This window comes from Chlamydotis macqueenii, chromosome 1 (assembly GCF_036417535.1).
Source record: "Chlamydotis macqueenii isolate bChlMac1 chromosome 1, bChlMac1.mat, whole genome shotgun sequence".
NCBI lineage: Eukaryota > Metazoa > Chordata > Aves > Otidiformes > Otididae > Chlamydotis > Chlamydotis macqueenii.
In genome coordinates, this window is record NC_141556.1 from 126,909,258 (window position 1) to 126,930,339 (window position 21,082).

Sequence of the window (21,082 nt, forward strand, 5' to 3'; positions counted from 1 at the left end):
TCACGCTAAAAGCTGGGGTTTTGTACAATGGAAACCCATCTGTGTTTCTGAGCCTTAACTTGTTATCTAAGTGCTAACACTTACAAAACAATAACATATCATTTTAATAGCTCTGTAAGCTGCTGCAGCAACACAGAAGAGTGAGATTGGTAGTTGAGCTTTGTCTGAGAACATGAAATGTGTTCCAGCTCTGGCAGGATTGGTATTGTACTTTCCTTCATCTGTCAATAGAATGGGTAGCTGAAGGCTGTTTTGGCTCAAGGTGGTGTTAGCCGTATATGCAATTTCTTGGCATGTTCTGTATTTTAAGGAAGCCTAGGATCTCTTAAATGAGAATAATACAGTTATGTTCCTTAGATGAAGGATATTAAACACTTGCAGATGCATTTCTCCTTTTGGTCTATTTGGTTTGGCTGGTTGATTTGCTTTCCTCTGGAGTGACAGCTTGGGTAATTCGGAGGACAATGATTGCAGAGACCTCAGTTAGTGTATTCTGCATGAATAAATGCATTGCTGTAGGAGTAATACAGATAGTGTTGTGTTAAACTGATATAAAGGCTTTTGATGTATTGTAGTGAGACCCATGTGCATCAGGACGGAGGAATTTACACTTCTGTCCATCGCCCAATCTTCCTAGCTCTGTGAGAGCCAGGGAACGCTTTTTGCTCCCAGATCCTACCTTCAGTCTAGCTGCTGTCCCAGACAAGATCTCAGTACATGCTTTTCCTTCTTTCCTTCATCCTTTCACTCTTACAGACCAGATTTTCAAAGGGAAGAAACTTAGATGACAGGAACATGTGGTGTGTTCTAGCTAGCTCTCAATTATTGATGATCCTAGGCAGGAAAAGACTGTAGGCTTAGTGTCTCGGGATTTTCATCTCTTATGCTTTGGCATCTTTTAGTTGTTCATTAGTTGTCTGAGTTTTGTTTGGGGTACAGTCAGGTTCTCTCTTTTAGGACTTGAAACCCATGTCACCGAAAGTGCTTTTTCATTAAGAACAAAGCATGGGGGAAACAAGTTGAAGTAAGTTAATTCTGCTTGCAGTCCTAAAGAGCTGATATGCTCATGGCATTGTCCACTGCATGTGTTTTTACTACGGCAAACCTATTTAAGCATCTCAGTATAATATAAACTATAATAGATCAAGGTGAATTAAAATATTTTGACTCCTCTTTTTCAGAATGGATTTAATAGTCAAACTAATTCCTAAGATAGTATGATTATATTTTGCATCACTTAAGTTTTAGTAGGCCTTTAATACTTATCTGTCTTTCCTAAAAATTGAAAAGTTCATGGTTAAAATAATTTTATTATTATGAAGAGGATTCTAAGATTTTTGTTTAAGTCAATTTTGAGAATGAGAAAATGGAACTACATTTTGAAACAATAATGGAAGAACGTGATGTTGAAGGGAGAGCAGACTGGGTAGAATACATTTTCATTTAATAATTTCAAAGAAAAATGAAATAGACATTAACATTTAGAATCTTTTACAAATCAGAAAAGAAAACTGATTCTATTTTTTTAATAGATTTTGTTTTATTCTTCGTAGTCACTACATTGTGCTCTACATTGAAAGCTGATTCTCAGTAGCTCAAACAGAGAAGTAGTAACCAATTTAAATTTTATTTTCTATTACATTTTTTGGCTCAGCAGATCTTAAGATAAAGGAAGTATGAAGAAATTAGCAGTTGAATGGATTCCAGAAATTAAATCATACAGTGATTTCAAATTAATGTGTAAAGTTGCTGAGCATTATTTAAATGGAAATTTTACATACTCTGAAGTCTATTTTTCTATTGCTTATCAAGATGGAAGAAACTGGATTTGATAATTCTGTGCAGTTTGCAGATGGGGCACAGATAGTCCATTTTGGACGTATTTCTCAAGCTAAATTCAAACATACTTATCAGTTGGGGGAGGGGTGGAGATAACAGAAGTAAAATACCAACATAGATATTTTTGTAAGGTGCATAAGTGTGTGAATTTAGTTGGAGACAGGAGGTGTATGGTGACATTTCTGAGGATGCCCACGACATTAAGCACTCTCAGGTAGTCAAATGCTGAGCTGATAGTGGGAAACTCCAAAACTGAGCTAATAAGCATATCGTAGTTCAGCCCCAATCGGGACCAGACTACGCAGTCTCTCTCTCACTCCCCCCACACTCCGAGAGAACAGGGAGAGATAATGTAAGAAAAAACGGCTCAAGGTTTGGGATAAGGACAGGGAGAAAATCCTTAAAGTTACCGTTACGGGCAAAACAGACTCGACTTGGGGAAAACTATTCACTTACTACTAAAAACAGCAGGCGAATGAGACAGAAAACAAGATAACCTCCCTCCACCCCTCCCTTTTCCCAAACTTAACATCATCTCTACTACCTTCCCCTCCCTGCACGGCACAGGGGGCAAAAGGGAATGGGGGTTGCGGTCAGTTCATCACACATTGTTTTACGCCGCTGCTTCATGGTCAGGGGAAGAACTCCTCGCATTCCTCCCCTGCTCCGTTGTGGGGTCCCATCCATACGCCACAGTCCTGCCTGAAACTGCTCTGGCGTGGGTCATCTCTTCCACGGAGTGCAGTCTCTCCAGAACAGCTGCCCCAGGGGGCCCTCTATGGGCCACAGCCACCTTCAAGCATCCACCTCCCCCGATGTGCGGTCCTTCACGGGCTGCAGGTGGATCTCTGCTCCTCTGTGGACCTCCATGGGCTGCAGGGGGACAACCTGCTCCACCATGGTCATCACCACAGGCTGCAGGGGAATCTTGGCCAGGAGCCGCATTACTCCTCCCCCTCCTTCTTCACTGACCTTGGCGTCTGCAGCCGTTCCTCTCACAAGAAAAGTTCATCACAACAGGCTGGCAGACGTCTCTCAGAATCTCTTCACATCATCCATCTCATCTCCTCTCCACTTCTTGCAGCCAGGCCGGGCCAAGTTGGGCCGTGAGGCCTGCTCCTCCCCCTCTGCGCCTCTGCCCCCACTCAGCTTCTTCACATCTCTTTTTTTTTTTTTTTTTCTTTCCTGTTTTCCCCTTCTTAAGTACATTATCACAGAAGCATTATCACAGAACATTCTGCTACCAATTGGCTCGGCCTTGGCCAGCAGCAGGTCTGCCCTAGGCCCAGCTGAGTCCACTGAACAAAGGGGAGCAGCTTCCAGCAGTTTTCTACAGAAGCTACCACCTTAGGCCCCCCCTCACTAAACAAAACCACAACAAGGCAACAAGTGGCAGATGATCTTCATCAGAGACAACTGTGAGGTAATGAATATTTCTGAGAAGCAGCCTATACCACGCTTACAAGATGCTGAGCTTGCAAGTGGCAGTTACAACTCAAGAAAGTGATCCTTGCATCACTGATAGGGTTTGCAGGATCAGTATGAAAAGACAGTCAAAAAAGCCTTAAAATTTTTGGCAGCACCAGTAAGGGTATTAAGAACAAAGCAAAAAATTTATTTTGCTGCTATCAAATGTTGTGGCTTGGTCACGTTGAGTATTGTGTGCATATCTGCTCTCTGCGTGTCAAAGGACATGGCGGACTTACAGAATGTATAGATGGAGGAAAGCAACTAAAATTAGCCAGGGTTTGGAGCAGCTGGAGAGGAGAGACTAAGCAGCTGGGGATCTTCAATCTGGAGAGAAGTGTCAGGAGGGGTGTGACTGAGGTTTACAAAATCAAAGTGGTAGGTAAACTGAATGTGGAACAACATGTTATTCACCTAATTCCTCCATACCAGAAGTAAAGGGTACTAGCTGAAACTATAGGAGATAGTAAAATCAATTTAAAAAATTACTTTTTTACATTATGGTTTCTGAATGTCTGAGGTCTCTTGGCCACAGAAGGTTGTGGAGGAAAATATTGACTCAGTCCTATGAAATCCTTCATCTAATGACAGTGAATTCTAGGGGAGTATGAAGTGAATGGACTAAAGAAAATAGTCAGCCTTCTGTGCTCCCCTGAATTAACATCTCCTGTTAGCAATGTTGGTGGCAAGCTGTTGGGTTAGCTTTTGTGACACACTTAGGCATTTTTCGTGTTCTGATGAACTGATTATATTGTGGGGCAGGGGAGATTATACAGAATTGCTTTGTCAGTTTTCCTGAGGATGCACTGTTAAATTGTCTACTATTTTTTTCTGTATGAGAACATAATACTTCCACTGTATTGATAAAGAACACTGTAAATTCAAAATGTTTCCTGTAAGTATCATAAACCCGGTGGCTGGTTGACTTAAAAAGGGAAGATTGATGCATGATATAATTCTGAGTGTTTCAGCATGTTAATCTGTCTTTCATTAATCATTTGGAATAAATATTAAACTCTCTGCATAATAAGAACTGTAAACAGAACAAAACTATGAAATTCTATAAATAACTGAAATTGATCATATGTTCACTAGATGCTATATTAATCTTAGTGGTAGTCTGGCAGATTTAATGAAGGAAAATTATTTGTACCATAAGAAGACAATTTAATTAAAAACAGACAAGAAAACAACCCAAATCTTAAAACAATCTGAGGAATCTGAGCTGCTCTTCAGTAAAAAGAATCTGTTTGTTTTTTTTTGTTTGGTTTTTAAGTTTGAAAAGGTCAAATGCTGATCCCAGGCAAAGCACAGACTTAAAATTGGCTTTGAATCTCCTTTCTTCGGTACTGAAGATCAAGAGTTTGTGCTTGAGTTATGTTTGTGTAGGATGTTATCTTTCATTTGCCTTTATCAAAGAGTTTCAAAGCTGAGCGTTTAATGTTTCTGTATCTTGCAGTTTAATCCATTCAGCTAAGAATTAGGTGAGAATGTAATTTTAGCAGATCTAGTAATTTTATCTTAGTGCAAGCTTTGGAATAGACCAGGCTGTTTAATAAAGTGAAACTTGATTGAAAGTCTGATACACTGGTAGGTAGCAAATTGGGAATTTAATTGGGTTTTTGTTAGCATTTTGCTGCAAGCCACATGTTTTGGAGAAGCTTGAGTTTGTATTCTGGAATAGCATTACTCAAACTGAAAGGGAGACTTTGGAGGGGAGGTTGCAATGGCCCCTTGAATAGGTTCTTCTAACCCCAGAGAAAAGAGGGGGAAAAAAACCTGTCTGTTTCTTCTTCATACTCCAGCAGTCATTTTAAATAATAAGTCTTCTAAACTGCATCATCAGAAAATATCTCTGCCTTTTTGTCCCATGAGATGCATCAGGCCATATTATGCTGTGTGTATCTGTACTGAGTCATGCCACTGGGACACTTGAGTTTTGGATGACTTAAGGAGGCAGTGGCTTGCATCAGGGCACTTGTGTGCACTCCAGTGCCTGTGTGGTGGCAAGCCCCAGGGCTGTGGTTGCAGCGTGGTGCTGTACCCTCACTCGCTCTGCAGAAATACATGGGCCAGGCAAAGCTAGTCAAGGGAACATGTATCAGGAGGAAAAGCAGCATCTCCCACAGGAGCTTGATAAGCTGAAGGCTCATAAATGAGGTTGTTGACAGACTTGTAACAGTGGGGCTGGCTGGTCTTTGTATTTTCCATCTTTGTCAAAAACTTCTTGTGTAATTTTTGAAAACAGATGCCCGGGAATTAGATTCCTTCGCTGTTTCAGAAGTAATCAGTTTCGTTTTTTTTTTATTCATCACAATCTGATGTTTGTTAAAATTGGGTTCTGTTGAATGGAAGAGAATTTTTCATTATTTTAGCTGCAAATACATTTGCACTTTTAATGAGCTTGAACCTGCAGACTGTTCAGATCTCTACTCAAGCGAGTTTGAAGTAATTATGGAAAGAATGACAGAACAAAGCCTGTTTACCACAATACTTTCAAATATTTTTCTGAATACAAAAACACAACTTTCTGTTCTAAATTAAAAAAAAAATGTTATAAAATACATATGTATTTTAATTTTTCTCATACCTTATCTCCATTAAAGTATTTTTTTGTTTGCCATAACACATTAGCTACCAATGATTGGTTTCCTTCACCTGAACACTCAGTATATTCAAGGCTGTGATTAGCTTTTCATTGCAATTTAAAAGCTGGGGTTTCTTGACAGTTAAGTCAATAAATATATTGTTTTCTTTCCAACATAAAATTAGTTACATATTGGATTTTCTGAATTATCTTTTTTTTTTTTGACTATTCAGATTGCTTGCAGTAAATCACTAGAAAAGAATCACTCTGGTATAAATTTGTACTGTATTTACAAGTAGTCTAACTAAACTTCCTACTGTTTAGTATTTACATCTGACTTTTCTAAAGTTTCTGTAATATCTTTCATTTCAACTATTTTATTTAATGTTCCTTACCCAAATGAAGCATATTTTTACATTCTTTAGAGAAAGAAAGAAAATTCATTCTCTCAGTAAATATTTTATCTAAATTGTCAAGTTACTATTTTGGTAGCTTCTTAAATTCTCAGTAACAGCTACTAGATATACTAATTCCCAATCTTAGAGATACCATAAGTACAAAATCAACAGCTGAATGTTTTGTTTTTTTTTTAAAAAAAAGGCACCAAAACATTACTGGAAGTGCAAGTGGGAATATGAGTCACAAGCGCAGATCTGTCCTACTCTTGTGATTGCGTTTTTTCTGTCTCTAGCTGACACCTCCCAAATAAGGCCAACATCACTTGTGTGCAGTTACAAACTGTAAACATCTGATGTGTTTCACGAACTATTTACGGGTTGCTATGGTATTGGTATCACATTGTTGACTGTGGAGAAAATACATAAGCTGCATTATGAATTTCATATGGTTTCTAGAAACTGTAAATGCAAATATTAGTTTACTTGAAACAGACATGAATGTTTATGTAATAGTTAGCCATTACAACTAAGGATTAATGATAATGAAAAAAAAAATCTATCCAGGGCATTTTGTGGGCTACCATAAGAATTTTCTATTGATTCCATTTAATACTGTTAGGAAAACTAATCCCTAATCTATGAAATACAATATGTACAAAATGCTATTAGGAAAAATAATTTTAAAAATTAATTTAATATACTATTTAATATTATATACTGAATATTAATACGTTCACTTCCAGAAGTATAATGTATATAAAATTAATATAAACAACTTTACAGTCAGAATGGGTGACTAAGGGGCCTTATGAATTTAAAAATACAAATAGAAAGCTGCCATGTTTTAGTATGGCAAACACAAAGTAATGAACAGCAGTCACATAGAAGACCAAAAGTTACATATGAAATTCTGTACTTCTCTGTTATAGTTTGAGAATTTTCCATCAAATACTATGGGTTACATTCCAGGGTTAGTGAAATAAACCATTTGCTGACAGAGATGCAGTTTAAAAGCTCTTTGGGAACTTAGGCTGATTTAGAAGGATAAGGCAGTAGAATATAACAGTGTGCAGATCTGTGCTGGAGATGGATCTGCTTGGCTCCATAGGTCCAGCTGCTTGAAATGACATCTTATTCCCGAGTCACCTGCTTACGCAGCAAAATGTGCTCCCAACTGCTTTCTCAAGAGCGTCTCTGTCCATGTCTGAGTCAACTGATGGCTCATGCTCCTTACTCCAGTTTGTTTAGGCTCAGATTTAGAAGCCCGTACTCCCTTAATAACAATTTACTGTTAATTTGTCATTGCTGCCATGGATTTAAACACTTAGAAATTACATGTATCTGTTATTCCAAATGTAATTATGGTGATGGAAATCAGCTTGTTGAAAAGGTGCAATCAGTCATTGAGTTAAAACTTTTTATTTTATTAACTAGATCAGCTAATATAGAGAGTGCTTTATTTTAGTGGCTTGCGTAATATGATGCTTGTCATAGAAAATGTTATTTATAATAGAAGTAATGTTCTAGCAGGCCAAGAACAAATTGTAAAGTAAATTATGAAGTGTACCTGCAGCTCCCGTTAATTTCAATGGACTTTTTAATTAGTAGACTACATACTGCTCCTGACTAGGATAAGGAAATAGATCTTCATGGAACTTTTTTTTGGTCTGAATTCTGAAACCCTTTTGCACACACACATACATACACACACACACGTGTGTGTGTGTGTATATATATATATACATATAAAACATCTCTAAAATATTTCCTGGAAAGTCTTAGGTTGAGAACATCCCACATGGCTCAGATAATAAAACTCAATCCTACTGATCAACATTTAAATTAGTCATCAAAGTAAAAATCTTTCTTTCATGACTAGGGAAAGTTTCAAATGTTTTAAGGGTTGCAGTTGAATTCATAAGGGTGATAAAACTGACAGTGTACTTAAGATGAAAAAGGAATCTTGCCAATTGCTATCTTTGCTAGGAGACAAGAAATCTTTTTGATTTCTCATTCAAAGTACTATACAGCTCAATAATTTTGCTCTCAGGTGCATTGAGTTTAACGCTATGCCTTTTCTATGCCAGAATTAACATATTTTAAAGTTGTATCTTTCTCAGGTTTGTCCTTAGGGTACTATTACATAATGCCTTCACCGAGCTATGAGCTTTACAAATAAGTAAAAGTGATAGGAAACCAAAAATTAAAGCTGTTGCTGAAAGCTTAGGTTTTGGGGAATCTGGTCAGTTGAGGAACAGAGGTTTTATTATATGGTTCATGGCACAGCACTGGATGACTGATTCCCAGACTGCTGTGTAATTGGGGCAGAGAGGGACACTGCCTCAGAAAGATTTGAAGTTGAGCTCGTGCTTTCAGGATTACAGGGAGATAGTCTTTATTTCTATAGTTGCAGTCCCACAGATCTCAACATAGATTAGCATCTGCCTTTGTTTCACAAAAATATTTTAATTAGCTGTTTTTAGTTAACATATTTTGGCTTGAAAAGAGCATTTGATCTCTGAAGTACACATACACTTCTCAGTGATCAACACTGCAATAAACTCTGTAAAGGTGATTTTTCTCTGCATGTCCGATACAACCAAAACAGCAAGTCTGTATGCATCAAGAGTTCTCAGAATTTCTGAGTGCATAACATTATTTCATAAGACATTCGGAGCTGTAGTACATAGGCACAAGCGATATTAGACTCCAACAGCATCAGGACTTTTCATTGATATGGCTTGCATTTCCAGAAATCCTAGACAAACAATAGTTCCAGAAAACAGTCATGCAGATTTCTATAAGAAAATTTAAGACAAAACAGGAAAGTAGGGCTGTTAATTGGCTTCTTTTCCTATTTATGGTGTTCACTTTTTTTGTGTATCTGTTTGTGTGTGTATATGTATGTATATCTGTATTTATGATTATCTATATACATGTGTGTATGTAAATACATATATAGGGACATAAATAGTTTTTGAGGATTTTGTTGTGTTTACAGTAAATATCTTCTTTTTTTTTTTTTTTTCTTTTTAAGAACAACTTGGCACCCAATGGTTTGTGTTTGTTTAATCTCTAGGCAGTTACTGCAGAGTAATTTGTTTAGGAGCTTAAAAAAAGAGCAGTAGTGTGCTCATATGTCTAGTAAATATTAGAATATACTGTGTTAAGAACGAAAGCAAATAAATCTGCTGATTTAGAATTCCATTCCAGATCTAAAGCAGGAACTTTATCTACAACTTTTATTCAGAGCCTGTTCACAGCAGCAGAAATTTGACAAGCTTTTCAGTTAATATATTAATTAATTTTTAAATTCTGTATTTTCATGATCTAAATGTAGTTATGAATATTGACTTGTGTGTGTTGAAGATATCCTTTCTGTTTAGTATGATGGTGATTCATTTTTAGAGTGAAAGTTGTTATAGGACATCCAGTAGAACAGTTGTCAAGTGTTTTTTACTGATGCCAGTTTAACTACACAAAACACGTTGGGAGTCACTGTTATATTCCTACTGCCTTTATCATCTACAGAAAACATCAAATTTTTAATTAGGGCCTGTTTTGACAGAGGCTTCTGTTGCAATATTTTCCAGCTTTGAAGCACTTTTGAAACATTAAAATTACAATACTTAACAATGATTGCATCAGCTATGCTTATGGCTTTACAGTATCAAGAATTCTGATTCTGTGGTAGGTTTCTTGACTAAACAGTTTATGCTACTTAATAGCCTTGAGTTCCTATTTCAAAGAGAATCACAATTATTACCTTTCCTATAGATCACTGTGAATTTTAAGTCGATGATTAGGTGCAATTTTTGTGTTCTGGATCATGAAATCTTACCATCTTTGGTCCTCTTTGACTTCTTGGTAGTTTAACTCAATTCACCAAACAATAAATATAGCTGATTACTTAACTGATAAGAATTTCCATCTAGTAGACTTTTCTCATCTTCTCTCATTGGAGCAAGTCAATGGTACCTTTGATCATTGGTTACTTGGGAGAAAAGACTGACATCCACCTTGCTGCAACCTCCTTTCAGGTAGTTGTAGAGAGTGATTAAGGTCTTCCCTTGGCCTCCTTTTCTCCAGATTAAACTACCCCAATTTCCCCAGCTGCTCCTCATAAGTTGTCTTCTCTGGGCCCTTCACCAGCTTTGTTGCTGTTCTTTGGAGAGCAGCTCCAGCACCTTGATGTCTTTCATGTAGCAAGGGGCACAAAGCTGAACACAGGTAGTCAAGATGCGACTTCACCAATGCCGAGTACAGGGGCACGATCACTTTCCTATTCCTGCTGGCCATACTGTTTCTGATACAAGCCAGAGTGCTGTTGGCCTTCTTGGCCACCTTGCACGCTGCTGGGTCTTATTCAGATGGCTGCTGACCAACACCCCCAGGTCTTTTTCTGCCAAACAGTTTTCCATCCGCTCTTCCCCTGTCGGTGGAAGCAATCTCAAGTTGTGCCAGTAAGGTTTAGACTGGATATTAGGAAAAATTTCTTCAGCAAAAGGGTTGTCAAACATTGGAACAGGCTGCCCAGGGAAGTGGTTGAGTCACCATCCCTGGAGGTCTTTAAGACTTGTAGATGTGGTGCTTAGGCACATGGTTTAGTGGTGGTCTTGGCAGTGTTAGGTTTACAGTTGGACTTGATGATCTTAAAGGTCTTTTCCAACCTAACTCATTCTATGGTTCTGTGATCCTTAGCTGGTACAGTAGTGTTCTTTCTTTTTTTGTTATTAATACACACTTCCCAATAAGCACCTAAGAGTGTCCTCCTCCTTGTTTCCATAGGGTCTCTCAGTTTCGCAAAAGAGATTACAAACCCTGTATACCCATACGATTGTAGACTTAGAGCATGCAACTCCTTACTATCTGATTCTTGAACATTAGCTGACAAAAAAAATTGTTCTGAGTGAGGGTAGATTTAAATTTATTGCTTACCTAAAATTCCAGCTACAATGCATCTGAAATACTTAAGATAATAGAAATATATGGATATATTACCTGAGCTAGGAAAAAAGGATCCTCCATTTACACCTATGCTGCCTTTTGCTAATCCTTTAAACAAACTTTGTGTATTTATTATGACTGAAGGTATCATTTATTATTGGACTTTGTAATACTTAATAATACTTTCTGCACTTCTTTTCTGTATGTATGCTCTTTTTTTTCAGCTGTAATCACTGCAAATCCATTTCCTGAAAATCTATTAAGAATATTTATAATTCACAACCAATATTTCAATAATAACTTAGTGCTTTTTTAATATCTAAATGCATTGAATTGAGTTAGGAAATAAAATATCTACCACTTAATTGTAGATAGATAGTTTTAAATATCACATTCATTATTATCACTACTATGTGCTTAAATAAATTCCACAAAATCATTAAACTTGAAGGTAAACAAAGACATAATGCTTTGTATTTTAGAAATGAACAGAGATCTTTCAGCTGTACTGTAAAGACAAAACCTTGAAAATGTGAGCTACTTATAATTATTTGGAAACATCAATGCATAATACTGTTTTATAAGGCTTTTTTTATCCAAGATACTCACTGCATATATTGTTGGAGTTGCTACTTTCTTAGTTTGTTTTTTTTTTTTAAAAAACAAACTACAAAGTAAAGGATGGATTTAGGACAGTAATTGGAGACACTTTCAAAAAGTGTTTGGTTCTTGTAAGTTGAATGGAAACACTTCACTTTTTCAAGAACTCTTCTGTAGTGATGTCTTCTTGCCTGGCTTTTGTCATCCAGGAAAGACTGCATCACGTGCGTGACAGCTATCATATTTTTCAGGTCTTCTTAAGATGTTGCATGTTAAGTGCAACCAGACTCTGAGATGTATCAGCTCGATAGTGAAGTCTAGTCAAGAGTGTTGTCTGTTACTTTACTCCGATTTTAATATACTATTTTGGAGAGGGGTCTGTAAGAGCCTGTAGAGTGTTTATTCATCTGGTATAGCAATTTTCATCTTGCAAAGATGCCTTGTTAAGGAAATGCAATAAACACCAATCAGGTGGAAGGCAGGTAAAGCACTAGCAAAAGTTTTGCTAGTTTGCAAGTTGTCTGAAGTAATAGTTGAACTGTATGCCTCTGTTTTTATTTTATAATAGTCAGCATTCCAACAGCATGACTCTTTCCCTCCTCTATAAATCTTAATCTATAACAATTTATTTCTTGTACCATGAAGTCAGATGATTCTTTTGCTGTGAAATGAAAATTAGTTCAGCTTATATGCATATGACCCTCTTCACTACTAGAATTTTCACTGCTGACCAAACTAGGCTTCTCTCATTTTACACTATAACGTAGATGATGTCATTTCAAAGGAATTTTACAAATCTTGCAGATTTTTCTTCTTTTGTTGTCCCTTTAACAAAATACTTAAAACATTAAGGAAGCAGCTTCCTTTCCTTATAAGTAAATGTTTCAGATGCAGAACACTTGAAGTCACTTGAATACTTTTATTCTCTGGAAATTACAGTAAGGGGAAAAATCATATAGGATTTTAATTGCAAAGTTAAATTTCTTAATATAGGGTGAAATGTTTTGGGGATTTGGGTGTACAGACTTCTATGAGATAGATACTGACTGGAAATTTCTAAATTTATGTTCTACTTGAATAAAAGCTTTTAATCTCTCATTTCTAAGCTGTTTGTCAGACAGTGTGTGTGTGCATGTGTACAGGCAAGTGTGTCAAGCAACAATTGTTTTCAGTGTTTTCTTGTTAGGTGATGAACCTAAGAAGCTGACACTTCTTATTTATTCACTTTTACCTGGAGCTTATTCATACAGCTTTTCTAAAGAGATGTTTTTGCTTAAGTCAGTCATCAGAAACCATACTTTCCTAAGAAAAATTAAAAAATATTGTAAATAAATTATGGCCTAGTTTAAAATAGATGTTGTTCCATTTCACTCCTCATAGTGTTCAATGGGCACTGACCATCATGGCAAGTATGGAAGACTAGAGAAAGTTAAAACCATTTCCATTTTGCTTTAATACATGTTTTCATTCAGAAGTAATATATTAATAATACTAACCTTGATTCTCCACTATAGTGTTGAATTATATTCTTAAAATACTAATACAGCCTCTTATTATGTGTAATAAATGACTTGACCTCTCAAACTTATTTGCATCTTGGGAATAACAAATTTTTAAAAAAGGCTGGTTTTACATCTTTGCTTTGATCTCAAGTAACCTTAATAAAATAACAGCAACAAAAACCCCCTAATATTATCTAATAGGACATTATTTGTTATTAATAATTATTTAATATTCCATGGAGGTAAGATTCTGTAACCTCAGTTTTGGTAATAAGTTTGGAGGATAAATTACAAGTGATTTGTATAAAACATCATTTTTCTCTTTCAGAAGAGATCCACCAATAATGTTAATCATAGAGGGCTTACATTTTGCCAGTGCTCTTTCCTTCTGCCCTTGACATTTTTTTCATGCATCTCTGTATAGCTTTGGAAGCTTAGGCACAAAAGTTCAGATCTCCATATATTTATATAGTCACGGTGAAAGTAGTCTTATCTGACTTTTGAAATGTGCAATGTTTATGTCTTAGTTGAAAAATTTGTATGGCAGAATTAATCTCTCCCTATTTTAATAATTTATTAAAATCCATCTATCATATCCTAGATATGTGAATCAGCATTCAAGTAAGAGAATTAGAGTGAGAAAATCACCATCTGAGTTGTAGAAGTAGTCAAAGTTAGGTGAGATAAATCCTATCCTATTGCTTCTTGTGGACTACAAACCTTACCTACTTTTTGTGGATCTTGACTGGAATGCTTTACACAAAGTATGTGGCAGGGTCACCAAAATATGTTTGTACAATACGTCCAAATGGATGTAAGGTGTCACTTTTTACAGATTCAGTTTGGTAAAATCTGGTTTCTGACACTGGGCTTCCTTGCTGTTAGTTCGCACAAAAACCTGATCTGAATTATTAACAGTTATAGTTCTGGTATGCTTGTTTGCTCCCTGCCATATAGAATCTAGAAGCTGAATTTAGTTACATTGCAAATTATGACTTGAGTTTTTCTTTTAAAATACATTTAAGGCTATTTTAAAAGGGTAGTGGTCTGATAATTTTGGTATGAAAAAAATCTTGTCACACTTTAAAAAACAATTAATATATATGATAAGTATTCATTTTCCCTCGTCTGCCTTTTAGTATGGATAAGCACTTCAACATAAAAATAAATGTATCAAATCATTAATTTCATTTTTTTTTATTACAGACTAGAGGAAGAAAAGAATATTTTATCAGAATTTCAAGAGGACTTGAACAAGCTGATTTTATGGTTAGAGGAAGCAGAGAGTGTTATTGGTATTCCCCTTGAACCAGGGAATGAAGACCAGTTAAGAGACTGCCTTGACAAAGTAAAGGTATTATGAGTTTTGTTCTTAATGTTGTCTTACTTTAGTGATTCTACATTGAAAAAAAATAAATGCTATTTTCAGAGAAGACTTCTGCCATCAAACACAACATCCATTTAACTTTTTTAGACAAATCAAAGCAGTGGAATTTCAAAACCCAGGTACAAATATATACTGATCGTATTAATATCAGAAAAGTAATGGAGAATGTACTGAAAGCAAAATGCCTGTCCTGTCACTATCTAATTAATCATTATTTTTTTCATCCTAATTTCCTTAATTCAGAACTTGACTGTTTTATCTGTAAAACTTATCTCTGTAGATGTCTTGTTAACCTTTTATAACTTCTCACTTATGAAATGGTATTCAGTATTTCACAAGAGTTTCTAGAATTACATGCATAATTATAAATGTCAACTGATTAAAGTATCACTGCAACATTTTCTAGACTAAACATCTAGGTCACTTTTTTAAAAAGCTTTTTAAAAGAGCCCAGCAGAATAGTAAATGTTTCCTTTAAACACTGGAATATTTTCATGAAGATGTTAGAGCTTTTAAATTATGATACTGCTAATAAACGCATTCAATGTAAGTTGCTCTCTTTAGTTTTTGAAATATATCCAAGAGAATGACTATGTCTAATAACTTGCATAATAATACATTAAACTGTAGTTTGAAAATGCATATTACTTGTAGAATACCTGCCTAAAAGTTTACTGTTCTCTCTTGAGGGTAAGGACTAGTTATCTTTTTTGCCAATCCAAGGTGAACAAATTCAGCAAGTGATGGAATAGAGCATTAAAGAATCTGAAAGAAACTCATGAGGGTTTGTTATAGTCTTCTTACAACAAAATCTGAAGAAAAAAAATCTAAAAGATTCTGTAGTATAAACTTATCTTCAAGTTTCTTTTTAAATAAACAAAAATAAGGTAAATAGCAGTTGAGGAAATGAAGACTTAACCATGTGCTGAGTTTATTTCTTCAGCTGCATAAGGTGTCAGTGAGTTAGAGAAATTGTGAGACTTTGCCTCCATTGTCAAGGATATCAGAATGAAGGCAAATAAATACTTGTAAAGGTGTGTTAGATGCATCTTATAATTTGCAGACATTATTACAGATTTAAAGCCTAAGCTGATTGTTTAGAAGCATGAAGGCTCCCACCCACCACTTACACACAAATATTTCCCAATTGTAGTATTCCCACGGGATATATAATCCAAGATTAAGGTTGTTAGCCTCTGTTATTTTTGTCTCATTTTTACAGTCCACCCTCTTCTTTTGGAGCTACACATAAGAATACATCCTAATACAGCAAATAATAATGCATTGACTTACATTGTGGCTCATTTCATACCTACTTGCTTACGTTAATTAAAAAAGAACAAACTTGAATAACTTTATATTTTAGTTACATTAACTTTACTTGTTATATTCAAGTTACTTTGACAATATAAGTTTACAGTAACTGCGTACATGAAGAAGTGGTACTTTCAGATGATGCCTTGGAATCTTGGACTTCACTTGGTTTTTGTTTTTTTTTTTTATGAGCGTATGTTAATTATGAGGTTAGACTGGAGGGTTTTTCACCACGTATCATCTGGGTGACTGTGTTCACAGCATAGAATGCTTTAAAACCCTTCTCCAAAGTGCTTGCTCTTTACCATATTAAAAGATTATTAAAATTCATATTCATGAACTATTGAGTGTCCAGAAGTGGAATTTATCATGTGATGGTGATTAATATTAAATTATTAAACCTTGTATTTTGGCACTTTGGACTATTTTTAGGCTTGATCCACTGATACAGTCTCTTTTGAGGGGTTTCAGCCTTCTACATTCAGAAAGCAACAGTTATTTTGTCTTGAATTGAGTTTATTCCTTCAGCTATTACACAAATCGATAAGGGAGAAGATAAGAAAGCTGAAAATTCTACCACAGTTCATCTTAACTGCTGTATTTGTCTGTTCCAGTTAAGAGTTGAAGAGCTGCCGCCACACAAGGGAATACTGAAACGATTAAATGAAACTGGAGGAATAGCACTTGGAAGTGCATCACTGCACCCAGACAAAAAACACAAACTTGAGAGTACACTGAAGGAGGCTAACCATGGCTTGCTAAAGGTTAGACATATTAGTGATATAACTGTAGTATAAGATTTTAATCTGCAGCAAATATTTGCATTATATATTTTCTGGTATGTATTAATTTTCTCTATATGAAGAGATGTTTGTATGCAAAATGTGTACAGTACACTGCTGTGAGAAACAATGACAGCAAACCAAGACCATTAGTGCCTGAAGTGATGATGTTGCATCCAAAGGTACCCCCTAAATTACAGGTCTGCTGCTTAAGGGTGGAATGCAGAGCATCATTTTTCTAGCATGAGGGTATAGCAAATATTCCAGCTTTTGTTTTTCAGGTGTGTGAGAGGCAGTAGAAAATGGCTGATTGCCTTTATGGAAATGCTTCCCAATTCTCTCTCCCCTGCCCCCCTGAGGTGGCAGCTGCAACCACTGTTTCACCTTCCACCATATTACTTCTGACCTTGAGCTTTGAGTTCTGCTTTCTGTATGGCAAAGTAGCACTAATTTTGCTTTCTAGGATCTCCATACTCATGGAGAGAAGTAAGGGAGGATTTTGTTGTATTTTATTGCTGAAGTAGCATATTTTTGTGTTGGAAACTGATGACGATGGATAGCAAATCTGGTGAAGAGAGGTAGATAATTTCAGTGGTCTCATGTAGCTTCTGCTTCTCATATAGCAGAAATAGTAGAAAGCGTTGTCCAGGGGACTACCACCCAAGGTATGGATTAGCCTGTTTAGAAAAGGTCAATATAGAATCAGCTGAAGGATTTCCCTTGAGACTGCAAAATCAGAATCTGGGAAATTAACCTGTGGTATCTATTTTGTTAAACTTAACAGGGGGAAAAAGAAAAGAGAGATTCATTGTGTTTAGATCTGGGGAAGAAAAGGTGAAAAAATCTTCTGAGTACCTTACTGAAAAGACAAGCTAGAGTTTCTGGTCAGGAATACTTACATACCGAGGTTTTTTGTTACCCTTTCTGTGAACACAGTTGAGTTTCAAGCACAGACCTGGGAAATAAACAGGAACTTATTTGATATGGGACTCTCATTAGTTTCTTCCTAACAGAAACAGACTGGCAAGGTTCAGAATATTAGCTAACGGCTCAGATAAAAGTAGGTAATAACTATTGATCTCATTCACAAACTGCAAGATGGACACATAAATCATTATTTAGGTGCTCAGACAAAAGTATCTCTTTCTCTGGAAATAGGTTTCTGAAATCAAGGTACATAGAAGAATTCAGAACATTTCAAGATCAAAATAGTGTTATTTACTAGCTGAAGTAAGCATATACATAGCTGAATTTAAGCGCTATGATTTGAATATCTGAGCTGTAGTTTTAAAATGACAACATTAGTTTGAAGGAAAAAATAATATTTTTATTTTTAGTGAAATTACACAGACATTTTAACTAAATCTATAAAAACATCTAATTTGTCTCTGAATGTAAGCTTTTACTACTTAGTCATATACCTAAAAAACTTTTACATTTTCATTTTCTACTTGCTGATGCAGAAATGTTTCAGGTTCCTTGTTACAGTCAGAGAAACTATGAATGCTGTTGAGAGTTGTTATATCTGGATGAGATTTGGGGGACAAAGCTACTGTTTAGTGAATCACTCTTTTTAGAGATTTATGTCTCCTAGATCCCAGTAATATTTCTGGCAAGATATTAGGCTTGAAATTCATCACTTGAAAACTTCCCTTTATTCCTAAAAAGGACTAAAACCAGAAAACTGAACTTCCATTTGAGATCATTACTTAACCACATTATTTCGATTCCCTTTATTAACCTATGGAGATGTATAAAACTGAGTTCTCACTGGCCCTTAGTAGCTGAATCTAAAGAATCTGAAAAATGCAGTATTTTTTTTAATGAGCAGAAACTGAGTTTGAAAATTACAAGATTCAAATTCACATGTTCTCTGAAGGCTCTCCATTTCCCATATGATCTTGAGAGATGAAAAAAAAAAAAAAAAGTTAGAAGCTCATTTTGAGTCTCTGTCATTGGATTTTTCTAATGAACTGTAGGGATATTTTTTTTTTTTTAATTTACATCTCTTCTTTTACTCACAGTTTCTGTAGGAAACCTCAGTTATTTTTTTCACTTTCTCCTCTGAAACTCTAGGATCTGTAATAAAATTAGAAATCGTGGAAAGAAAGTCTGCAGCTTGACAGAGGGACATACGTTGACTTCCTTCCGTTGACTTCCTTCAGTTACAGATCTGTAAGCACTGAAAAAAAACCCCACAGATTTTTACTGTGAGTGAAAACTCACAGCTCTGGCACTTCTATATCAGGCAAACTTCCATAGGTCACCTGAGGATGGTTCTATAGTCAGTTGTTTTGATGAGGATATATTTTTTGTGTTCCTGAAAGCACAGTGGACAAACGTTATCACATAGAGATTTCTCTGGGGCTTTTCTGTCTCTCCATTCCCTTCTAAGAGTGTATCTTATACTTTAGTCCTTTGTTTCTAGCTATTTGTTTTGTTTTCTGTCATCTCTGCCAGAAATGAACATGTAACAATCTCCCATTTCTGATTATGTCATATTGCAAGATGATGTTATTTTCAATATACGAAACATACAGGACAGTTACATAAATAATGTAAGGTAGGTCCTTATCTGATATACACTAGAGTAATTCTATTTACTTCAGAGAAGCTGTGAAAATTTACACCAGCTGAGAATGTAGGCAAATATCTCCGAAGATGATGACAAGTTTCTGCTTTGCCTTGATCTGCCAAGCAAGTGAATGGGGGACAACACCTGTGAGTCTTAACCTTCAAGGTGACATATTTGAGATAAGTCATGTTCAAACCTTCTTTACAGTCACAGAAACTGTTGCCCTACAGCAATGGAAATAAGCTGAGAAAAGAAATTGAGTATGAAAGGAATTGTAGTCACATAAAAGAACCTTTTTTTTTTGCTTTTGCTTCAGTATTGTCTTTGGTTTGGGGTGTTTATGACATGCTGAAGACCTTGAGAATAGATATATGAAGAGTTTTTCTTCCTTTGGATAGTAATCTTAAAATTACATTTCTTTAGAAAACTTTATTGAATAGTGATTCTAATAGCCTGCTACCTCAGACATAGTTTAAGCAGAGAATGAAGATTAAAGCCTGCATTTGAAAGTATGACTTTTTAAATTCTAGCCTGGTTTTACTTACTGTCTCCAAAGCCAGTATTTCTTGTAAAGATTAAAATAACACTATCTTTGTGAAGTCTTAATAGTATGAAAAATGAGGTGTTTTATACCTATTTTTATACCCTGACATCAAACATTTTTTGTTTATTTTCAAAGCTCAAAGTATCTTCTGCTGTGATAGCTAAGTAAGCTAACCACCTAGTGCTTCAAAGCATACAAAAGGGGTACTAGGCACTGGAGATTGTGATGAACTCAGTTCTTGTCATCTACCACCTACCAGGGCATATAACAGACCTGTAATGGGTTTCTTACCTTTTACTGTGTGGTAAATGGATTGATAGATTAGGTCTGAGACCAGTGAACCGTGGAATCAGAGGTTTGCTGGAAGGAGTTTATTACTCTTTAATATTATTCTTGGTCTGATGTCAGCCAAGAGGGATGAGCTAGATTATCTGAAAGTAAACTGGATGCCAAAATCAACATTCTCCTCATTTATCCACCTTAGTCTTCACGACATCAACTCTATGTATTACAAAGGTTATTATAAGTGCCTGATGGAGATATTTTGTTTTGCTGCCTTTTAATTTGTTTGCTAGTATTAGAACTAATTACTAGACACTGAAGAGACTATTTCACTGTTTACTGCCGCAGCAAATCAATTTGTTGTGCTATACAGATACACACCCAAAAAAATCAGAGTGGAGTGACATGGCTATAATTTGTGAACATTTTCTGTACCACCAGGAAAAGTATAGGTCGTCTTAGCTTGGTTAGTCAAGTGTAGAGAAAAACAGATGGGCTCAGAAAGTGCAGAAGGACAAAGTCATAACAAAGTTATGGTTCATGTACTGTAACTTGCCTTGAGTAGTATTATAGATTATTCATGGATTACCTGTGATGACAGCAAATTTCCAGCATGTCAATGCAACCTAGTTTGAGTTCACAGCTGAAACTACTACAATTGCTACTATTATTATTTGTGGTTTGGAGGGGAAAAGATCTTGGAAAATGAATGTTATAGTTTGATTTCTGTGCTTTCAATTTGAAATTAGAATAATATAGGCAACATTTTGGGCATCAGAAGGTTGATCTTTTCCTGAATTTTCTTTCAGTTAATGAGTGACCTGATTCCCTTAAACGTAATAAAGTATTATGCTGTGC

The 21,082-nt window shown here is 35.7% G+C and overlaps 1 protein-coding gene across 11 annotated transcripts in view; it reads left to right on the forward strand.

Moving 5' to 3' along the window:
• Positions 1-21,082, forward strand: part of DMD (dystrophin) — a 1,302,935-nt gene that overhangs the window by 868,155 nt on the left and 413,698 nt on the right. For all 11 annotated transcript variants that reach the window (XM_086766697.1, XM_086766715.1, XM_086766672.1 and 8 more), the window contains 2 exons: positions 14,547-14,694; positions 16,656-16,805. In XM_086766697.1, the coding sequence (XP_086622823.1) occupies positions 14,547-14,694; positions 16,656-16,805 (298 nt within the window). The remainder of the gene's footprint in view (positions 1-14,546; positions 14,695-16,655; positions 16,806-21,082) is intronic.